Source organism: Lissotriton vulgaris, chromosome 12, assembly GCF_964263255.1.
Source record: "Lissotriton vulgaris chromosome 12, aLisVul1.2, whole genome shotgun sequence".
In the NCBI taxonomy this organism is placed as follows: Eukaryota; Metazoa; Chordata; class Amphibia; order Caudata; family Salamandridae; genus Lissotriton; species Lissotriton vulgaris.
In genome coordinates, this window is record NC_141700.1 from 36,921,740 (window position 1) to 36,942,998 (window position 21,259).

At 45.9% G+C, this 21,259-nt stretch overlaps 1 protein-coding gene across 1 annotated transcript in view; it reads left to right on the forward strand.

The window, feature by feature from the left end:
• Positions 1-20,501, forward strand: part of TMEM38A (transmembrane protein 38A) — a 59,254-nt gene extending 38,753 nt beyond the window's left edge. Inside the window, exons 2-6 of the mRNA XM_086946934.1 lie at positions 10,711-10,867; positions 12,596-12,780; positions 16,136-16,223; positions 17,306-17,423; positions 19,911-20,501. Coding sequence (XP_086803060.1) covers positions 10,711-10,867; positions 12,596-12,780; positions 16,136-16,223; positions 17,306-17,423; positions 19,911-20,147 — 785 coding nt within the window. The 3' untranslated portion in view covers positions 20,148-20,501. The remainder of the gene's footprint in view (positions 1-10,710; positions 10,868-12,595; positions 12,781-16,135; positions 16,224-17,305; positions 17,424-19,910) is intronic.
• The last annotated feature ends 758 nt before the right edge of the window (positions 20,502-21,259 follow it).

The window sequence follows — 21,259 nt, forward strand, 5'->3', positions numbered from 1 at the left end:
CTCAGCAACGCTGTCTTCACTCTCGGCGTTCAGCTCCGGCTCTTGGCTCCGAGATTCGGCGTCCTCCGCGTGTTCCGTCTCAGGTCCCGCCTCCTCGACGTTCTGCGACCCCGCTTCCTGTGTAGCGTCCGTTTTTATTCATCCATTCTCTGTAGCGCCTCCTCTACATGTTGCCTCATGCTGTGGAAAGAGAGGAGAGACATGGGTCTTTGTCCGTGGTTCTGGTGAGACGTGATGCAGCCTTGTTCGTGCAGGGAAGTCTGGGCTCCGTAGTCCAACCCTATCAGGTGTTCCGACAAGATCTTTCTCACAGGGCACCACCCAGAGCTTTGTCAGGAGAACTCTATCAAATGTGGTGCACGGTCACGCAGTATTAACTTCTCTTGTAGTCACAAACGTTTGTGTTTCCCACACTCTAAAGCATCTCCACGTGACACTAAATGATACAGATTTTAATGCTGGCAAAGGAGGAACAATTTAAATTAAATTACAAAGCAGAGGATATATGATTTATTACAAATTAATCACATTTCTAAACTCTATGCATGGTGTTTGAGTGTTTTTTAGTGTGTTGGGGAGCAGTTCAGTAGGGAAATTATCTTATTTCCTCTAATGTTCAGTAGAGTATGGGTTGTGACTCAATGTGCTAGCGTTCTGTAGAGATGGGAATGTGACTTAGCCTGCCAGGTGTTTAGTAGAAGATGGAAAGTGACTTATGTGGTGGAGTTTAGTAGAGCATGAACTTACAGTGCTTGTTAGCGCGTGGAAGGTGATTTACTGTGCTTGTGTTTGGTAGAGGTTGGAAAGTGACTTACTGTGCTGTTGAATGTCACAGTATGACGTGATTTTCTGTGCTGTTGTCTGTCAGAATAAGTAAGGTGACTTATTGTGCTGTTGTTTGTCAAATTGTGAAATTTGATTTGCTGTGCTGCTGTTTGTCAGAATATGGAATGTGAATTACTGTGCTGTGTTTTGTAGAGTATGGAATGTGACTTTCTGTGTTGATGTTTATCTGAGTATGGAATGTGGCTTTGTGTGCTGTGGTTTGTCAGAGTATGACATGAGTCTTACTGTGCTGGTGTGTGATAGAGGATGAAATGTGACTTACTGTGCTAGTGTTTACTAGAGTAGGGATGTGACTTGTGAGATACTGCTGTGATAGTGCGAGAGAGCTTCACTCTTACTTGTTTTCTAGTAAAATGTTTAACTAACCAAAAAGAGGGCTTCTGAGCACTAGAATACAAGCCAATGATGATTGAAATACTGAATGCAATAATTAAATACTTGTGTTTGTGACAGAATGCCTCTACTGACTAAATTAGTCAAACAGAGTCAAATTGGCTGCTTACTGAAGTGTTATGAGTGACATAGCTAATAGTCGTAGCACCAGGTATGTGTCTTCAGCTGAAAGACAAGTGGCAACTGAGAACTGGAGTAGTAAAAAATATAGTGTGGTAAAGCGGGAGGAAGGACAGAGACTTTACTCGCTCTTCGCTTTGGCCGGAGTGGTCGCTCCCAGTGCCCCTGGCGTGTACTGGTATCGTTCAGCAGCGCTTTTTCTTGATTTTGCCTCCTCACTATCACCTATTGCTCTGCCTGGCTGCCGCTTTGCTTGTATTGCGATTTGGCTCGTAAATTGTACATTTGTGCTGTGTTAGCGCGTTCTCCCCAAGCGCTCTGTTGTGCTCCCCCCCTCCTCCATTTTGTTGGTTGTTGTCGTCTTGTACAGCCCGCCCCGCCTCCCAGCTGAGCCGCCCTCCCACAGAATACAAACAGCGCTTCCCTACCTGGAAGCGCTGTGACTCGCTCTTCGCTTTGGCCGGAGTGGTCGCTCCCAGTGCCCCTGGCGTGTACTGGTATCGTTCAGCAGCGCTTTTTCTTGATTTTGCCTCCTCACTATCACCTATTGCTCTGCCTGGCTGCCGCTTTGCTTGTATTGCGATTTGGCTCGTAAATTGTACATTTGTGCTGTGTTAGCGCGTTCTCCCCAAGCGCTCTGTTGTGCTCCCCCCCTCCTCCATTTTGTTGGTTGTTGTCGTCTTGTACAGCCCGCCCCGCCTCCCAGCTGAGCCGCCCTCGCCCCTCCCCCTCCACAATCCATATATGACAGTAGTTCCCGCGCGCAGCGTTTACGCGCAGCGACCGCGCCCAATCCGCGCCGAAGGTGCGCCAAAGGTAAGCCCGTCTACGCCCGTCCGCGCCTGGACCGCGCCCAGCGCCAGACCCCCTGGCCCCCGTCCCTCCCAGCCCTCCCGCATTACCTACGATGCCGCCACCCTCCTAGCCCTTAACCCCGGCCGTCCCCCCAACTGCGTCCAAGCCGCTCCTGGACACACCCATGGACCTTTCTCCTGCTACTCCTGCAAATTCAGCGGCACCGACAACATCTCCGCTACGACCACACCACAGATTCCCGACCCCAACCACCTACAATGCATCCTTCTCAACACCCGCTCGGTCCACAGACACGCCATTGACCTTTGGAATCTACTAGACACCATCTCTCCAGACGTCGCCTTCCTAACGGAAACATGGATGAACGCTTCCTCCGCCCCAGACATCACCATTGCCATCCCTGAAGACTATAAGATCACTCGCAAGGACCGCACCGGCCACACAGGAGGAGGAATCGCTATCGTCCATAAGAAATCAATCCGCATCTCAACCAGCTCTGACGCCAACCTCGCCAACTCCGAACACCTTCACTTCCAGATCCACATCGACCCCAAGACCACACTCAGAGGCACCCTCCTTTACAGACCACCAGGACCCCGCGCAAAATTCAGTGAAGACATCACGGACTTCATCACTCCACACGCACTCCCCTCCAAAGACTACATCCTTCTGGGAGACCTCAACTTTCACCTTGAAAAGATCAACGACCGCAACACCACCACCCTCTTGGACAACCTCGCCAACCTCGGACTTAAACAACTGGTCACTTCCCCCACCCACATCGCAGGTCACACACTCGACCCCATCTTCACCTCCAGCAATCATGTCTCCTTCAGCCACACTACGGATCTCCTCTGGACTGACCACAGCTGCGTTCACTTCACCTACAACAAGCCAAAACCCATCAACCACCTCCAACCAACTCTGCAAAGAAACTGGAACAAAATCACCATCGACCAGATCTCCTCATCGCTCCTTCTAAACACCCCAGCCCACTCTTCTAACCCAGACCAAGCCGCCGCCAACTTCACCCTATGGTTATCCAACACCGCCGACACCTCAGCACCACTGAAAAAACGCCAAAGCAAACCTGGCAACAAGAAGGCCTCATGGTTCAACGATGATCTTAAGAAATCCAAGAAACTCTGCCGATCCCATGAAAAGGCCTGGAAAAAAGACCCAACCACTAGCACCAAGGACGCCTTCAAAAACGCCACCCGCACTCACCACCAACTAATCCGAAAGGCCAAGAAAACAGCATTCAAGGATCGACTCGACAACAACGCCCACAACAGCAAGGAACTTTTCAACATCGTCAAGGAATTTTCCAATCCCTCGGCCAACTCCAACGATATCACCCCCTCTCAAGCCCTCTGCGACTCCCTAGCCTCATTCTTCCACAACAAAATTGCAGACATCCACAACAGCTTCGACAACCAACCCGGAGACCAACCCACCCAACCATATGCTGAACATTCTCACCCCGTGAACACCCTTAACGACTGGAACCCAATCTCCACTGAAGACACCATCCGCCTGATGAACTCTATCCACTCAGGATCCCCCACTGACCCATGTCCTCACCACATCTTCAACAAAGCAGACTCCGTCATAGCACCGCACCTCCGAGACGTCATCAACTGCTCCTTCAACTCCGCCACCTTCCCGGAAAACTGGAAACACGCTGAACTCACCGCCCTTCTGAAAAAACCCACAGCGGACCCCACCGAACTCAAAAATTACCGCCCCATTTCGCTCCTTCCATTCCCGGCCAAAGTAATCGAGAAAGCTGTCAACAACCAGCTCGCCGCTTTCCTCGAAGCCAACAAATCCCTCGACCCCTCACAATCTGGCTTCCGAGCAAAACACAGCACTGAGACCGCCCTCATCGCAGCAACAGACGATATTCGAACTCTACTGGACAATGGAGACACAGTCGCCCTCATCCTCCTCGACCTCTCTGCAGCATTCGACACAGTCTGCCACAGCACCCTTTTACAACGCCTCAGTAACATCGGAATACAAGGAAAAGCACTTGAATGGATCACCTCGTTCCTCACCTGAAGAACCCAGAGAGTCCGCCTTCCACCATTCAAGTCCGAGGCCACTGAAGTCATCTGTGGCGTACCACAAGGATCCTCACTCAGCCCCACCCTCTTCAATGTATACATGAGCCCCCTCGCGGCCATCGCCCGCCAACACAACCTCAACATCATCTCTTACGCGGATGACACTCAACTAATCCTTTCTCTCACCAATGACCCAAGCACCGCCAAAACTAACCTACACGAAGGAATGAAAGAAGTTGCCGAATGGATGAAACTCAGCCGTCTGAAACTGAACTCAGATAAAACAGAAGTCCTCATCTTAGGTACATCCCCCTCTGCATGGGACGACTCTTGGTGGCCGGAAGCCCTTGGAAAAGCACCCATCCCGACAGACCACGCACGGAACCTAGGCGTCATCCTGGATTCTTCACTCTCAATGAACAGACAAGTCAGCGCCGTATCCTCATCCTGCTTCAACATTCTTCGCATGCTCAAAAAAACATTTCGCTGGATCCCAACCGAAACCAGGAAAACAGTCACCCATGCTCTGGTCACGAGCCGACTGGACTACGGAAACACCCTCTACGCAGGTACTACCGCAAAACTCCAGAAGAAACTCCAACGAATCCAAAACGCCTCAGCCAGGATCATACTAGACATCCCGCGCAACGAACACATCTCTGGTCACCTGAAAGACCTCCACTGGCTACCCGTCAATAAGAGGATCACTTTCTGAATGCTAACCCACGCACACAAATCACTCTACGACATCGGACCAGAATGCCTCAACTCACGACTGTCCTTCTACACCCCCTCCCGCCAACTACGTTCTTCCAGCCAAGCCCTCGCCACTGTACCTCGCATCAACAAGACCACCATGGGAGGCAGATCCTTCTCATACCTGGCTGCTAAAACATGGAACTCACTCCCCACTTACCTTCGCCTTACCCAGAACCACCTAGCATTCAGAAAGCAACTTAAAACGTGGATATTTGACAAGTAATCCTCCTCCCCTCCCTAAGCGCCTTGAAACCCTCTGGGTATGTAGTGCGCTATATAAATTCTTTGACTTGACTTGACTTGACTTGTAGTCACCAAGTGTGTTATTGGTCTAAACACTCTTGTACGGTAAGGTACAGGTCTGTAATAGGGTAGAGGGGGCTTCGATGTCGTCTCGGGCGATTCCCTGTCCCTCGGTGAGATCCGTCCTCTCCTTCTGCACTCCCGTGCAGCGTCGTCAGGTCGAGGATCCGTCTTGGTGAGGCGTGTAGGAAAACAAAACAAAGGACTCTGTTTGAGAATGGTGCTCAAGAACTCAAACTAAAGTGAGGGAGGGCAAGTGAGGAAACACTCGGTGCGCTCTTCGTCTCTACAAGTGAGTTATGTGCTCGGGGCGGGGATTCCAGGATAGAAGGAACGGGGGTGTCTATCGCGGAGGTCTTCCCCTTTTGCCCATCCAACCCGTGAAACGTTTGTGTACCTGCGCTAGCCACGCTCCTCCTGGAACGTGGCTGGGCGACCCACGGGGACGTTGGCCTCCTGGCCCGACGTATCTCCAACCTCCTCTCGTCCTTCTTCGTATTCCGTCTGCTTCGGTTTGCTCTCTACGCTCTCGCTTTCTCCGACTCCTCCGGTGTACACACACCGTTCTCTCCCGGCTTACTGGTTTTGACGACCTAGCCACTTCTACGTCATCGTTCAGGACGTAGTAGGAGTGAGCTCTTCTCAATTAAAGAAACAATGTTCCTTTTCGGCGTCCTCGGAATAGGGTAGAAAACCCTGGTCAGTCCAGTTATCCTGTTGATGGGAAATAAATGCCCCTTGGTTCAGCCCCCCCCACTCTCCAGGGGGAGGAGGACAGTGGCTGGACCGGGGGTCTCAGTGGAGGCCTCCCCCAGGAAGCAGAGCCCGGGCACCAATAAGGATTGGCTGGAGATAAGGAAGGAGAAAGAGCGGGCCCACCAGAGAATGGGCTGGGCCAGCTCAGCTGTAAATCTAGGGTTAGGAATGTGGTAGGGGGTAGGGGTATTTAAAGGTGGGCACCGGGCACAAGGCCCTCTTTCTCCGGGGAATTGTGTCAGGAGAAGACCCGCCCACCCACCCGCGGAAGAACAAGAGTTCGAGGAGGCGGGGGGGGGGGGGGGCTGGGCAAGGTGGTTAGATTTGTCGCAGAGGCATAGTGGACTTGCAAGAGGTCCTTTGGTCGGAGGAAGGAATAGCAGGCAGTACGCACAAAGCGATCAAAGAGGAATACAAAAGCAGGCTGTGAAGCGGGGCACAGACCGCAAACGGGGCAGTCAGGACTCAGGGGGTCACTGGCAAGGGGACTCAGGGGGTCACTGGCAAGCTCCCCGAGCCCCCCTGGGTTCAGGTGAACCGGAAGTAAACGATTAATTATGCAACAGAGGGCGGAGCCTGTGGCATGGAGTAAGTGGGGATACCGGTTACTGGGTCACCTCGCAGAGATGGATGGGGGAACAGGAAATCAGGTTGGACGGGCGGGAAGCACATCGGCTTGCCCAGGTAACAAAAGGGTACACACCGGAAGCGAAGAGGAACCGGGCGGGGGTGGGACAGACGCTTACCTGGAAGGAATGTGTGGACACCGGAAGTGAAAGGTCACCCGGCCGGGTGGGAACCCGATGGTTACCTGGAAAGTGAGTGGACACCGGAAGCAAAAGGGCCGTCCAGTTGGGTTAAAGCAGACGCTCACCCAAGTAGTGCGTGGCAACCGGAGGTAAAAGGTTACACGGTCGGGCTGGAAGCAGAAGCTTGCCCGGAGTGAAAGGAAAAGGGTGTGTCTGGGGAGGGGGTTACCTTGGCAAGGATGGCTGCACTAAATGTAGGGCACAGTGCAGAGCAAATGGGTTTAAGGATGGTGATAGGTAACATTGGCAAAGATAGCTGCACTGAATGTAGGGCACAGTGCAGAGCAAATGGGGTTAAGGATGGTGATAGGTCACCTTGGCGAAGGTAGCTGCACTGGATGTAGGGCACAGCGCAGAGTTGATGGGGTAAGGACACAGGCTCGCCAGACAATAATGGTGTGTAAAGGATCGCTTGTAAGTTGGAAATGCCTAATAAACTGCGGCCTCAATTCTTCCATAAAACAAAAATTTGTGTGGTCTGAAGTTATTGGGATTCGGGTGGTGCGACCATGTGGGGGGTGCCTCTGCTGAGGAGAGACTGGGTTGTTTGCCTGACATCCGGCCTTACTGCCTGGTGTCCCGCTGCTAGCCAGTCCGCCCCTGTCACACATAGCAAAGTGGGTTGAATGCCCAGTGTGAAGATGAGCGTTACCTGTAAGTCAGAAGCTTCTAACTCTTAAGAGGTCGGTTACACCAGAGGGCATCACAATAAAGATAATTGATGAAGCATAACATTGGTGCATTACCACAGTATCAAAAGCAGGATATCTACTTGAAATACCATTGACCCACTACTACATTTTTAAGGCAAGTTTAGAAATAGTGTTGTTAGCTCTGCTTGTACTGAATTACCAAGGTAAGTATTGGTACTTCCCTGAAAATGTAGCGTAGTCCATAGTCCAAAAGTTGATATAACCATGGTCGATATTCTTCCTTTTGATATTATGGTACAGAAACAGACACTTGATATAGCAAACACCCTCTCTGAGAAATGTACTGGGAAAATATTCTTTGAATGTCCATTAAAAAAATTGGCCATAATATTTATTAAGCATTTCCCTTGGCATAGTTCTTGCTTTTACGGTCTGTGGTGGCTAGCAGGGTGTCTTGGTGTTGTAAAACCGCAGCATTTGGGGCATCGGTCATCGTGTTGTGTTTGAACTGACTCCGGAACCTGGGGGTTCATGGTTCGATCCCCGGCACCAGCGGCAGATCAGCCCAGCACCATGTGACTCTGGGCAATAGCTCGCTTAATCTTCCCGAGGGCCCCTAGCGCCTTGACACCTTCGGGTAATTGTTTGCGCTTTACAAATACTGGACATTTACATTTACATTTGAAGGCATTTGATTGCCAGGAACTAGTTTCTCAAGCCTTTTCGAGAAGAAAACATTATCATACCTAATCTAACTAATGGTTTCCTAAGGCGCGGGCTCCTCTTTCCAAGGGATGGTCGCTGTCTGGTTGCGAGCCTTTAGACGTCAACGGGAGGTAGGCGTTGATGATGAAAGGCTGCTTGGACACGAGGCCTTGTCTGTGTGTCGGTCCACCAGTTGTCCATGCGGTGAGGGAAGGGAGCAGGTGGCAAGAGGCCTGCAGGTCACTAAGGGCCAAAGCGGCACTGCGTAGTGGTACGTGTGGCGTGTTCATTTTTAGACCATGACAGGGAGGGTCTGTTCCTCCTCTAACCCGCGTCGTCCTGAGGACCAAAAAAAAGCCGAGCTCACCACCCCCCGACGAAGCCAATCTTGGCTCACACCTGCTGGCAGAGATTAACTCTCGGCCTGTTCATATCTTCTAACCTGAGAAATTAGAAAGAGGAGATCCCTTCTAAAATCAGATAATGAAATGGTACTTTACTATATATAAATTCAAAATAAGAGCTTATCCCGTAGATTGCAAGAATGCAGAGTATCTTCTCAGCGTATCTTCCATCTGTAGGAAATTAGAGATCTTTGGAGGGAGCGTAGCAGATTTCCATAGTGATATTACACAGACGGTGTTAAAATCCTAAAGACAACCAGATTATGGCAAATTGATAAAAAGGCCTGCTCGGGTTTTACTGTGCTAAGAACTTATTTTCTTTTTCTTTTTGTTGGTAGACCAGCTGCATTCTGCTGCACCCACAGAAAGAGCAAAACACCATTAAGGATTGTTTTTGTGCAGGAAGGTTTCTATTCATGTGCAAATACAATCATTAAACAATGGCGGTTTGCTACTTCTAAAAAGTACCAAATAACCATTATTACATAGAATTAGCAAATCACCATTATTGATTGTTTATATGCAGGAAGGGACACCTTCCTGCACCTAAACAAACATTCTCGCGACACATGCACCCTTGCACTATTGCGCAAAGGTGTCTGTGTTGGCGCTAAGCAGTTATTTTTATTGCTAGTGCTAGGGAAAACACAGGGGTGCATCGTATTCTTGTAAATATGGCGCATCCTACATTTTTTAAATGGTGCGGCACAGTGTTGCAAAATTTTCCGTTGCTCCATTTCCTTGGACATATGTCCCAGTGACCTCATTTTTCACATCTTGATACCTAGTGCTGTAATTTTAAAGACTTTAAGTTGCATAAAATTGTGAATGGATTGAAAAGTTAATAACTGCAAAATGTGGCACTTAGACTGTTTCCAAAAAGCATTGGTTCGCACAAGCAATATTTTTCTTTATTTTGCCAATAAAGCGATTTGTATCCTTTAGTATATTTATTTTGGAATAGTATATCCACAAAGCATCCTAAAGTACAGAACAATTATAAATAATGTTAATAGAATGTTATCAAAATACAGTACAAAAGTGATAAAAGGAAAACGAAAATAGTTTTTGTGCAGCATGGTACACCTTTCAACCTAGGTACACCTTTCAACCTCTGCAGAAATAGAAAAATAAGTAAAACATCTACAGAATTAAACATTAATTGAGCAGCATACTTTGATGAGACTTAAAAAAAACAAAAAAAACAATACATTCCAGGACTGAACGTGGAACATTTGAAAAACACAAGGTACAAGTGAAGATTGTAGTGCAGAAAAAGATGTATCTCTGTAAAAACAAAAAAAAGTTGATAAGCATTTTGATCCTATGTAGAACCCTGTAAACATCTGCACATTATCTGTACCTCTGTACTTAGGAGGCCCACGTGGATTATATATAGGTTTTCTGGGTCGTCCTGGAATGTTCATATGGGTGAAATTACTATAAATCCAGAGGTGTGCAAGAGATATTGACACTTTACAAGAGCTTAGAAATAGATAAGGTCTCTAGGCACATAAAAGGGGAGGGGCCTGTCTGTTGCCCACCTACGGGTTCTTATTGGACGCGCATTACCAGAAAACACAGTCTTGCTTCACCTGATTATAGTACTGGGTTATTTCCGTCCGCCTCAGGAATGTTTTATTGTGTTGCAACTACGTCAGTGCAGGCAAAGGCCTCAAGGTCTTTTTCATAAGTACACACATCTGTATTGCCAGACTTCAGAAGTTAGGACGTTATAAGTATAGCTTGCTCCCCAGGATATGTTTCTGCATGTGTGAGAAACAACCAGCCATTGCGCCATATTGTAAAAAAGCATATTTGCTTTTTTTTAACAAAGGTATGTTAAGGTGTGGTAGTGTTAAAAATTTTCTGCATAACTTACCTTTATGCACCATAAAGCAAAAGGTGCAAGGTCGTAGAACTATATGATTGGAAAAAAGTGGACAGAGTGTAGATACTTTGCAAGTAAGTAGTAAAACTGGTCTTATTCTCAATAAGCGAAGGAACCGACAGGTACTTCCAGTCTATGCATTCCTATGTACCTGAGAAACTCATAAAGTGTTTGTTTCTTTTTTAGGCGCAGTAGAGTTGTCCCGGCGGAGCCCGGTCGCGTCCTGGCTTTGCGCCATGCTGTACTGCTTCGGCAGTTATATCTTAGCCGACATACTGCTTGGCGAATCGCCCATCGACTACTTCAGCAACAACTCCCATGTGCTGCTCGCCTCAGCAGTCTGGTGAGTACATCTGACTTAATTTGTAAAAGAGTAAAGGCCAGGGCTCTTATCAGGAGGCCACTGCAGCTTGCACCACACATTGCCCCTGCCATGCTGCCAATAACAGCACCAACACAACTAAAAACCATCGCACTCCTACAAGTGTGACAATTCGGACTATTTCAGACCCCCAAAGCAATAAGAATGGATTGGGCTGCAGGGAATAGTAATTTTTAACATATATTGAATTAATATTTAACTGTTGTTGTGGTCATCTCTAAATTAGTCAGACAGCGTCACCTTGTGGCAGACTGTCACAAGCGCTGGTGTTGACAATTCAGTGCTGGTGACTGCACCCGAAACCTCTGGCTCAAATTAAGCACTGATGTACCATTTGGCAGATATGAGTACTGATTTTGCTGAAAGTAGCCCCAGTGTTTGGTTTTCATTTGGTACTGCTTCTTGAGGTATTAAGGAAACTTCATTTCTGTAAGTGATTTAAGACATTGATATGTCACAGAACCTACAAAAAACAAAGTACATGTTACAGTTTAACACTTAAAGCAACCCGCAACGCAAATATTGGCAGTTAACCCTTGCAGATGGCCTGCCACTGCGCGACAACATGTGTAGCATGGTTTTTAGGCACTTTTGATTCATCTAAACTAAAAATAAGCGTTTGTGTCAAAATCTACAAATGATGCAGCATGTGGCAACTGCATCAAATCCATAATTATATGGAAAATGCAGCAAACACAGAATCGCATAATTCCAGTGCTCCTGGCTATAAAGCAATCACCTCTAGAGCTGGGCCTCCAGCAACAAAATTGGAGTTCTCGTTTACAATTAATTTTGTTGAGAACATAAATGGAACTCATGTGCTCAAAAATTGAATAGTGTGTGTACATTTCCAGCTTCTTGTTGGCCAATTAAGGATCTGCAGACATTTACAACTCAGGAAACACATATTAAACTATTTCTGTGAAAGGCAGTGGTAAGGGTTTTTTCCAGGGTCTGATAGGGAAGGCAAACCCCAATATTTCATAGCAATATAGTGGAAGGTGTTTTTCCACTGGGAAAATGTTTTGCCTGCACAAAAAGTGAAACAAAAAAAATCTTGCCCAAATGCACATTACTGCCAGGTATAAACCGACAGATTGTCCGCCTCCTGGAGTAATGGGGGACACAAGGAAACACAAGACCTAAGTAGAAATCCATGCATAGTCCTAGGGATCTTTGTAAATCCCTAAAAAATAGGAAGGGCAAACTCACTGTGAACATTCACTTAATGTGAATTTGCACCCAATATTACACATGAAGGTGTCTTTTTGAAAGGACAGTAAGTGAGCATCCGTGGCAAGTGTTCGTGGGCTTTCATAAACAACTCCCCAGCTCACTCAGAACCACATAACAATCTAAAGCCTTTTAAGATTTACTTCTGTCAAGGGCAGGAGTAAGTTTGTTTTCAAGGTGGGAATGGGATGAGAGCCTCCCAAAACAGGTGTGCTTGTTTGGCCAAAGGATTTCTTCAAGGGAAAAATATTTTGCAGTGGAGAAAAAAAAACATAGGACAATAGCGCGCTATTTAAAATTAAGCGAGGTGGTAAGAGAGATAAGAAGTGTGTTTCTGCAGTGCCTTGGGGCTTGTCGCCTGAAGCCTGCACCAGCCATTCTGTGTTGCTTACGGCTCAACATTGCCACCAGGTGGACTCCTTGTGAACAGCACGTGTCCTCTTCCCGCCTTTGCAGGTACCTGATTTTCTTCTGCCCTCTGAACCTCTTCTACAAGTGTGTGAGTTTCCTGCCGGTGAAGCTCATCTTTGTGGCCCTGAAGGAAGTGGTCCGGGTGCGCAAGATCGCCGTCGGCATTCACCATGCTCACCATCACTACCACCACGGCTGGTTCATCATGGTCCTCACCGGATGGGTCAAAGGTAACTTGGGCCGCCTTTCAGGTTACGCTGTCCTTCTTGACGCCTCCCATCCAAAAGGAAGGAGGTGATGCTGTATGTTGGCTGATGAGTTTGGAAGAGGCGCTCTCTGTTGGCTCAAAATAGTGTAAAGGGCTTATGCAATTGACATGGGCCCGGTGCATTGGCCAGTGAGATCGCAAGACAGCGGTGTGAGTTGGCTCCTAAGATTGGAAGTGATTTCTATGCATTGGCTCATGAGTTCGAAAGGGGTGCTGTGCAGTGGCTCGTGAGATGAAGGGTGCTATGCATTAACTTTTTGCATAGGAAGATGGCAGTCAGTCAGTATAATCAGGAAATTGGAATTAGGTTCTAAGCATTGGCTCATGAGATTAGAATGGGTCCATGTATTGCGTCATGAGAGTAGAACGGGTCCATGCATTGAATCATGTGATTAGAATGGGTCCATGTATTGCGTCATGAGAGTAGAATGGGTCCATGCATTGGTTTGAGATTAGAACGGGTCCATGCATTGGCTCATGAGATTACAACGGGTTCATGCATTGGCTTATGAGATTTAAATGGGGTCCATCATTATGTCACAAGATTAGAACGGGTCCATGCATTGGATCAGGAGATTAGAATGGGTCCATGCAATTGCTTATAAGATTACAACGGGTCTATGCATTTGCTCATGAGATTACCGTGGGTCCATGCATTGGCTCGTGAGATTTGAAGGGGTCAATGCCTTGCTTCATGAGAGGAGAATGGGGCAATGCATTGGCTCATGAGATTAGAACAGGGCCATACACTGGCGCATATGATTAGAATGGGTACACGTATTGGCTCATGAGATTAGAATGGGTCCATGCATTGGCTCATGAGATTAGAATGGGTCCATGCATTGGCTCATGAGATTAGAATGGGTCCATGCATTGGCTCATGAGATTAGAATGGGTACATGCATTGGCTCATGAGATTAGAATGGGTCCATGCATTGGCTCATGAGATTAGAATGGGTCCATGCATTGGCTCATGAGATTAGAATGGGTACATGCATTGGCTCATGAGATTAGAATGGGTCCATGCATTGGCTCATGAGATTAGAACAGGTTTATTTATTTTTTAATTTTATTTTTAACACTTAGAAAGCGCGCCAATACCAATCGGTGTCCTGGCGCTGAAGTGGTAATTCCCTGAGAATGAGCCGTCGGAAACTAGTGGGAGAAGAGCCATGTTTTCAGATCTTTCCTGAATGCCTCCTGGAGAACGGGTACATGCATTGGCTCATGAGATTAGAATGGGTTCATGCATTGGCTCATGAGATTAGAACAGGTCCATGGATTGGCTCATGATATTAGAACGGGTCCATGGATTGGCTCATGAGATTAGAACGGGGCCATCCATTGGCTCATGAGATTAGAACGGGTCCATGGATTGGCTCATGATATTAGAACGGGTCCATGGATTGGCTCATGAGATTAGAACGGGGCCATGCATTTGCTCATGAGATTAGAACGGGTCCATGCATAGGCTCATGAGATTAGAACAGAGCCATACACTGGTGCATACGATTAGAATGGGTACATGCATTGGCTCATGAGATTAGAATGGGTCCATGCATTGGCTTATGAGATTTAAAACTGGGACATGCATTGGCTTCTGAGATTTGAAGGGGTCCATGCATTGGCTTGTGAGATTAGAACGGGCCATGCATTTGCTTGTGAGATTTGAAGGGGTCCATACATTGGCTTGTGAGATTTGAAGGGGTCCATGCATTGGCTCATGAGATTAGAAAAGGTCCATACATTGGCTCATGAGATTAGAACGAGTCCATGCATTGGCTCATAAGATTAGAACGGGTCCATGCATTTGCTCATGCGATTACAGTGGGTCCATGCATTGGTTTATGATATTAGAAAGGGTTCATGCATTGGCTCATGAGATTAAAATGGGTCCATGCATGGGCTCATGCGAGTATAACGGGTCCATACATTGGCTCGTGAGATTAGAACAAGTCCATGCATAGGCTCATGAGATTAGATCGGGCCATGCATTGGCTCATGAGATTAGAACGGGTCTATGCATTGGCTCATGAGATTAAAACGGGTTCATGCATTGCGTCATGAGATTAGAATGGGTCCATGCATGGGCTCATGCGAGTATAACGGGTCCATACATTGGCTCGTGAGATTAGAACGAGTCCATGCATAGGCTCATGAGATTAGAACGGGTCTATGCATTGGCTCATGAGGTTACAAGAACATTTTATGAGTTAGCTCATGGGTTTGTATTCTGAGATAGGGTGTGGCACTGAGGAATGGATCTTAAGCTCCAAACTGGTGCTTTGCGTTGGCTCATGAAACCGGAATGGATGCTGTGAGTTGGCTCCTCAGGGAGGAAGTGGTACTGTGCAATCATGAGATCGGAACTGGTGCTCTGCTTTGGCTCATGAGGTAGGAAGGCATCCTGTGCCCTGGAACATGAGGTTAGAAGAGATACATTGCAAAAAAACCCTAATCTGGAAGAGAGGCTGGAAGCTCGCTCATAAGATAGGAAGTGTGTACTGGGCATTGTCTCATGAAATCATAACAGCTGCTCTACATCGGTTCATGAGATAGAAAGTGGTGCTGCGTGTTGGCTCATGAGATAGGAAGGAGGTCTGTGCAGTGGCTCATGAGATCAGAATTGGTTCTATGCAATGGCTCATGAAATGGGAGGGGTGCCGTCTATTGGATCATGAGATTTGAACAGCTGCTCCGTATTAGCTCCTTAGACAGGAAGGGGTGCTGCCTATTGGTCCATGAGATAGGTAGGTGATACTGTGCAATGGCTCATGAGATCAAAACAAGTGCTTTTCATTGGCTTATGCGGTAGGAAGGGGCACTGGACATTGGCTCATGAAATCGTTAACAGGTGCTTTGTACTGGTTCATGCAGTCGGCTGAGGTGCTGCCTCTTGACTGATGCGGTAGGATGGGGCGCTTGTTTATTAAGTCAGATGAGGCGCTGCTTGTTGACTCATGAGGTAGAAAGAGGCGCTTTGCACTGGTTCATGCAGTCGGATGAGGCGCTGCTTGTTGACTCATGAGGTAGAAAGAGGCGCTTGCACTGGTTCATGCATTCGGATGGGACGCTGCTTGCTGCCTCGTGAGGTAGGAGGAGGTGCTTTGCACTGATTCATGCAGTCGGGTGAGGCGCTGCTTGTTGACTCATGAGGTAGGAGGAGGTGCTTTGCACTGATTCATGCAGTCGGGTGAGGCGCTGCTTGTTGACTCATGAGGTAGGATCAGGCACCTGCAAGGGCTTGTCTATAAGGTACTTGAGCGGTGGAGCCCTTCACACTGGCCTCTGAGTCTCACTCTCTGCTTCTTTCACAGGCTCAGGCGTGGCATTGATGTCGAACTTCGAGCAGCTGCTTCGGGGAGTCTGGAAACCAGAAACAAATGAAGTTATGCACATGACCTTGTAAGGAAGTTTATTAAATATGTCATTTATTTTTTGGTGTTGTGTGCCACTAAAATTAACCTAAGGGTATCACAGTGCTTCACAAATAACACAGTAATTCAAAGAACAATGAGATCGAACAGTTTACAGAGAAAGGGCCTGATTTATATCTTGGCGGTTTTGATATCCCGTAACGACGGAGTATCCATATCGCCAAGACTGTGGTCCGTCGCTTGATTTAAATGCGGGGTAAGTATAGTAAACCTAGCTTTACCTATATATTCTTACCTATAGGGTATTTTGGTAGTCCATATCCTGGGCACAATATTTTGTAGTAGGAATCAAACCAAATCTTCTCATATTTATCAATTGTTTAGGGATCTTGCGCGAGCTGGTCTAATTGTTGGGTTCCTTTTTGTTTTTTTGTACATTAAATGATCTGTAAAGCCATTTACAGTGATTCTGTGAGATGGTTCAGCATTCTGAAATATTCCGCATGCAAGGAAGTCAGTTGCTCAGTTCGGTCCTGTCTCTCTCTTACGGCACCACATCAGATGATTTTAAAGATTGTTCACCGCTGTGATCAAAATCTTTTGAGACATCCAAAATGTAGGACTTTGATTTGACATTTTGATTGCGGAACATGAGGAATTGGATTTCGGAATTTTGAAAGTCCCCGAAGACCCAATGATTTTTACAACATACTGAACTGAATGTAAATTCATGATTTGTGAAAACAAAACCTGAATTTACACAAAAAACATGTGTGCAAATAAGATAAATGCAAACTGGCTCATAAGAAACTTTAAATCCTGGATTGACTCAAGGTTTTCAGTATAATTTGTAGGGCAAAACATTATTATTTATTGCATCATGGAAGATTTATTTCACTATACTCACTCAAAATGGATACTGACAAGCAAGGGTCCCAGTGAATTGGCATGGTATGTGTTAGTTGCTAGCCACTTGGCTTCCACTACCAACCTTCAAACTTAAGATCCAGTTTTTCTAAGTTTTGAGATGCATTTTACTCAGCTAGCCTCCTCGTGAGTCCGTTGGGCGCGTATTCTATTGAAAATAACTCCAGATCGCTTCCTTTGCAGCCCTACCAAAGCAAGTCTCTACGGAGCCATTCTCTTCACCATGCAGCAGACCCACTGGCTCCCCGTCTCCAAAGCCAACCTCATCTTCTTCTTCACACTCTTCATGGCCGCCTCCAAGGTATGTGTCGCTAGCTTCTGGTCAATCACAATAATACAAGATCAAAGTTCTAGATGTTTTTAGGGGTCGGCACAGGGGGGTTATGGAAAGTTTTAGTCAAGATGACATTCTTTTTACTTTAGAATTAATCAGTAACATGTCATTATTCTAAGTTTTTGAAGTTTTATAGGAAAATAATTACAAAGTAAATGTCTATACTTTTATAAGAACTGAATTAAAGGAAAGTTTTATAGTTTTACTAGAACTGAATAGATTGAAGAGTTTTATATTTTATTTGCAAAGAATACAAATAAGAGATGGAGTTCTATAAGAACAGAATACAAAGAAAATCTCTATTGTTTTATAAGAATTAAAAAAAATTAATAATTTTATAAGAAGTGACTAAAAAGGAAAAAATCTATAGTTTTATTAGAACTAAATACATAGAAAAATAGTGATATTTTTTTTTTAGAAATGATTTAAAAGAGGTCTGTAGTGTTATTGAAACTGGGTACAAGGAAAATCATTTATACCTTTGTTGTAAGTGAAGAAAAAAGAAAGTTCTGACATTTTATTAGAACTGAATAAAATCTACCATACAAAACATTTATTTCAAGATTTCTACATTGGTTTTTAATATTACCCAGAAAAGACTTTTACCACTTAGTGAAGTATCTGTCTTTTGAAAACCCAATCTTAAAACTCAAAAGAAATGCCATAACATATCCTGGTTCCAGACCATTTTCTTTTGAGGCCTCACGACGCTTACAAAATAATTATTAAAAGATCTCTTCCTGGTACCTGACGCCACCATGTTGAATCTATGGGATTAGATTACTGATGTCTCAGTGGCTGGCAAAGCCACAAACTATAATTACCAGAATGCATAAAGAAGAGGATTTAAACAGTATCTCAGTTGGAATGCAGAGTCGACTCAGAGGCTGCACCTCACATATCTAGTTTGAGAGGGAAACATCCTTTACAACGCAACTTTTACTCCGCACTACCATTACGACGCAGCTATTACAACGTAAGTCGTTACAACGGCTTGCGCTGGAGGGCGCTGTAGGATAGGGAATAGTTTAATTTTCTATCCAACACCTTCCCTACTATCCACGGGGACTGGAGTTGGAATAGAAAATTAAACTATTCCACTATCCAGCGCCCCCCAAGGCATGTCGTTGTAACGACTTGCGTTGTAAAAACTGTGTTGTAATGGCATGCGGAGTAAAAGCATGCGTTGTGATGACATACATCCAGTTTGAGATAATTCAAAGTCACAAAAGGTGTATCCAGCCAGGCAATAGTTTGAATTCAATCCACTTTCTTGTTTTTAATATCTTTCCCCTTGAAAATACAAGAAATACAAACAAGAGGATGCTGTAAGAGTCAGTGCAGAAAACCAAAAGACAGCCAGATGATCATCGCCAGGTGATAGTATGACGTGGAATGTGTTTAGAGGACAAAACGACCCCATGAATTCCTTTGGTTTACTTGAAGATCCAACCAATTAAGAAGGTTCATGAGGCAAATCCCGGCCACTCTATTGTCTGTCTGAACACACATACAAGGGTACCTCTACAGACCTACTGGCCACCATGATGGCTGAGTGGCAAGGTAGACATGGCTTGGCAGTTCGGGCTGGACTGTTCCCCTGAGGCACAGGGTCAAGACTGATTTGCATATAGCTGGTACTGAACTGGGGTGACGAAGTGAGCGAAAGAACGATGATGGATTCAACCCAGATCTGTGACTGGGGGTGAGTGTCTGAAAAGTTTCAGCGCACCATCCATCATCTGCTTGTGTTTGCTTTGAGTGGCAGGAATTCCAGATGTCACATGGCGGAAAGATGAAAATATACTGGGTAATAAAACACTGCTCTATAAAAGTCCTCTAAAATTGCACTGTTCAGATTCTATATTTAATGCATAATCATAACTTCTTCTACGTGTGGGTACTCCGGGAATCAACCTTTACAACGCAGTCATTACATCGCAATACCTTTACAACGCAGTCATTACAACGCAACATCCCTTACATCGCATGCCATTACATCGCATCTCATTACATCGCATCTCATTACAACGCATGTCATTACAACGCATGTCACTACAACGCATGCCATTACAACGCAATATAAGGTAAGTAAATGGGAATAGTAATTTTTACCCCTACACTATCCAACACTTACCCTGCTGTTCCCCTAAAAGTAATATGCGCTGTAATGGTATGCGTTGTAATGGAATGTGTTGTAAATGTAGTTTCTAAAAATCGGTTGCGATGGCATGCGATGTAAAATCATGCATTGTAATAGATGTTGCGATGTAAAAACTGCGTTGTAAAGGCATGCGTCGCAAATGTTTGCATTGTAACATCATACATTCAGGTACTCCAAGCAGAGAAATCCCTGTCTCCATTCTAAGTACTTTAAAGCAGCGGTGGAAATACGCCCATTAATCTTTTGGTAGACTTGCGTTTTGTGCTCACCAACTTCCTGTTTCATTTCAGGTCTTCATGACAGCCACCCACTCTCACGCCTCGCCCTTCACTCCCATCGAGGCCTTCGTATCTCCCATCATCTTCGGCTCCATCGGCTGGAGCCATGATGACCTTCACCATGACGACCATGGGTCTTCCCACGACAGCTCCCACAGCAGTGCCCATGCGCCAGCACCGCCCGTCGCCAAGTCCAAGGAGGAGCTCAACGAAAGCACCAGGAAGCGGAAGGCAAAGAAGGCCGAATGAGAAGAGACGCAGTCGCACATGTCCACACTGGAATGAACTCCTGCACTGATGCCCCTGCGCTGCAGTCCACACATCAATGAAAGACAACCTGTGTCAAAACCATAGTTTCTAATAAAATCAAAGCACTGTAACTTATTTAAAAACCGAATCCCAAGTCTCTTACGCCCCTGTGAGAAGGAAGTACTTTGAGACCAGGGTGCCAGAAGGAAGCGAGTATCATATTATATTTATAAGGTGTTTTAAACATTTTTCTATATTATTTATGACACATTGGTCTTGAGGATTTTTGACGCAAAGCCTTTTTACATGGCAAGAAAGATTCAGAATTGATGACAATAAATGTTTTCTGTGAAATGTTCTCTTAGACTTTAATTTGGGTTTTGCTGTTGCCAATTTCTGTTGACAGATCTATGAACATGATCAGTGCCTGGTTATATGTGGTTGGACAAGGCATTATATTGGGTTTAAATCAGAGTATAATAAACAGCATTACTTTATCAAATGAAATCAAACACTTTTTGACTACTCGTAACGTCTAACTATTCAGGTAACTACTATGCCCATACCTTCTTTTTAGGGCTCGCCTGCTGTGCGCTTGCGCATAGCTGGCGAGCTATATTGCAGCTTAAACAGAGTTAAACCAACTCGGCGATTTCTTTGAGTGCCCGAGAGCACGTGCACATCAAAGCCACCAGCCTCCTCGGGCATCTCAAGCTTCCCTCAGCCGGCATTTCTCCTCCCCTAATTAGTCATGCACGGCCGGCCGGTCAGCACATCAAAGGCTGCTGCTCCCGGCCCCTATTCTTCCCTTCTTGCCTCTCCCCGCCCCCCTTCCCACCACAGCAATGCAGAGGGCTTGTTTATATTGCAGCCCCTAACCATCTCGCATGCTGCTCTTGAAACAATAACCATTGTTGGTCATGATATAATAAACGCTCTAATTATTTTATCAGGGCCACACAGAATTTTATAAAGTCTTTTGCTGGCATTTTCGTTTTATGCTGATTGCTATTAACGCTCTAATTATTTTATCAGGGCCACACAGAATTTTATAAAGTCTTTTGCTGGCATTTTCGTTTTATGCTGATTGCTATTTTACACCTTTCACATGC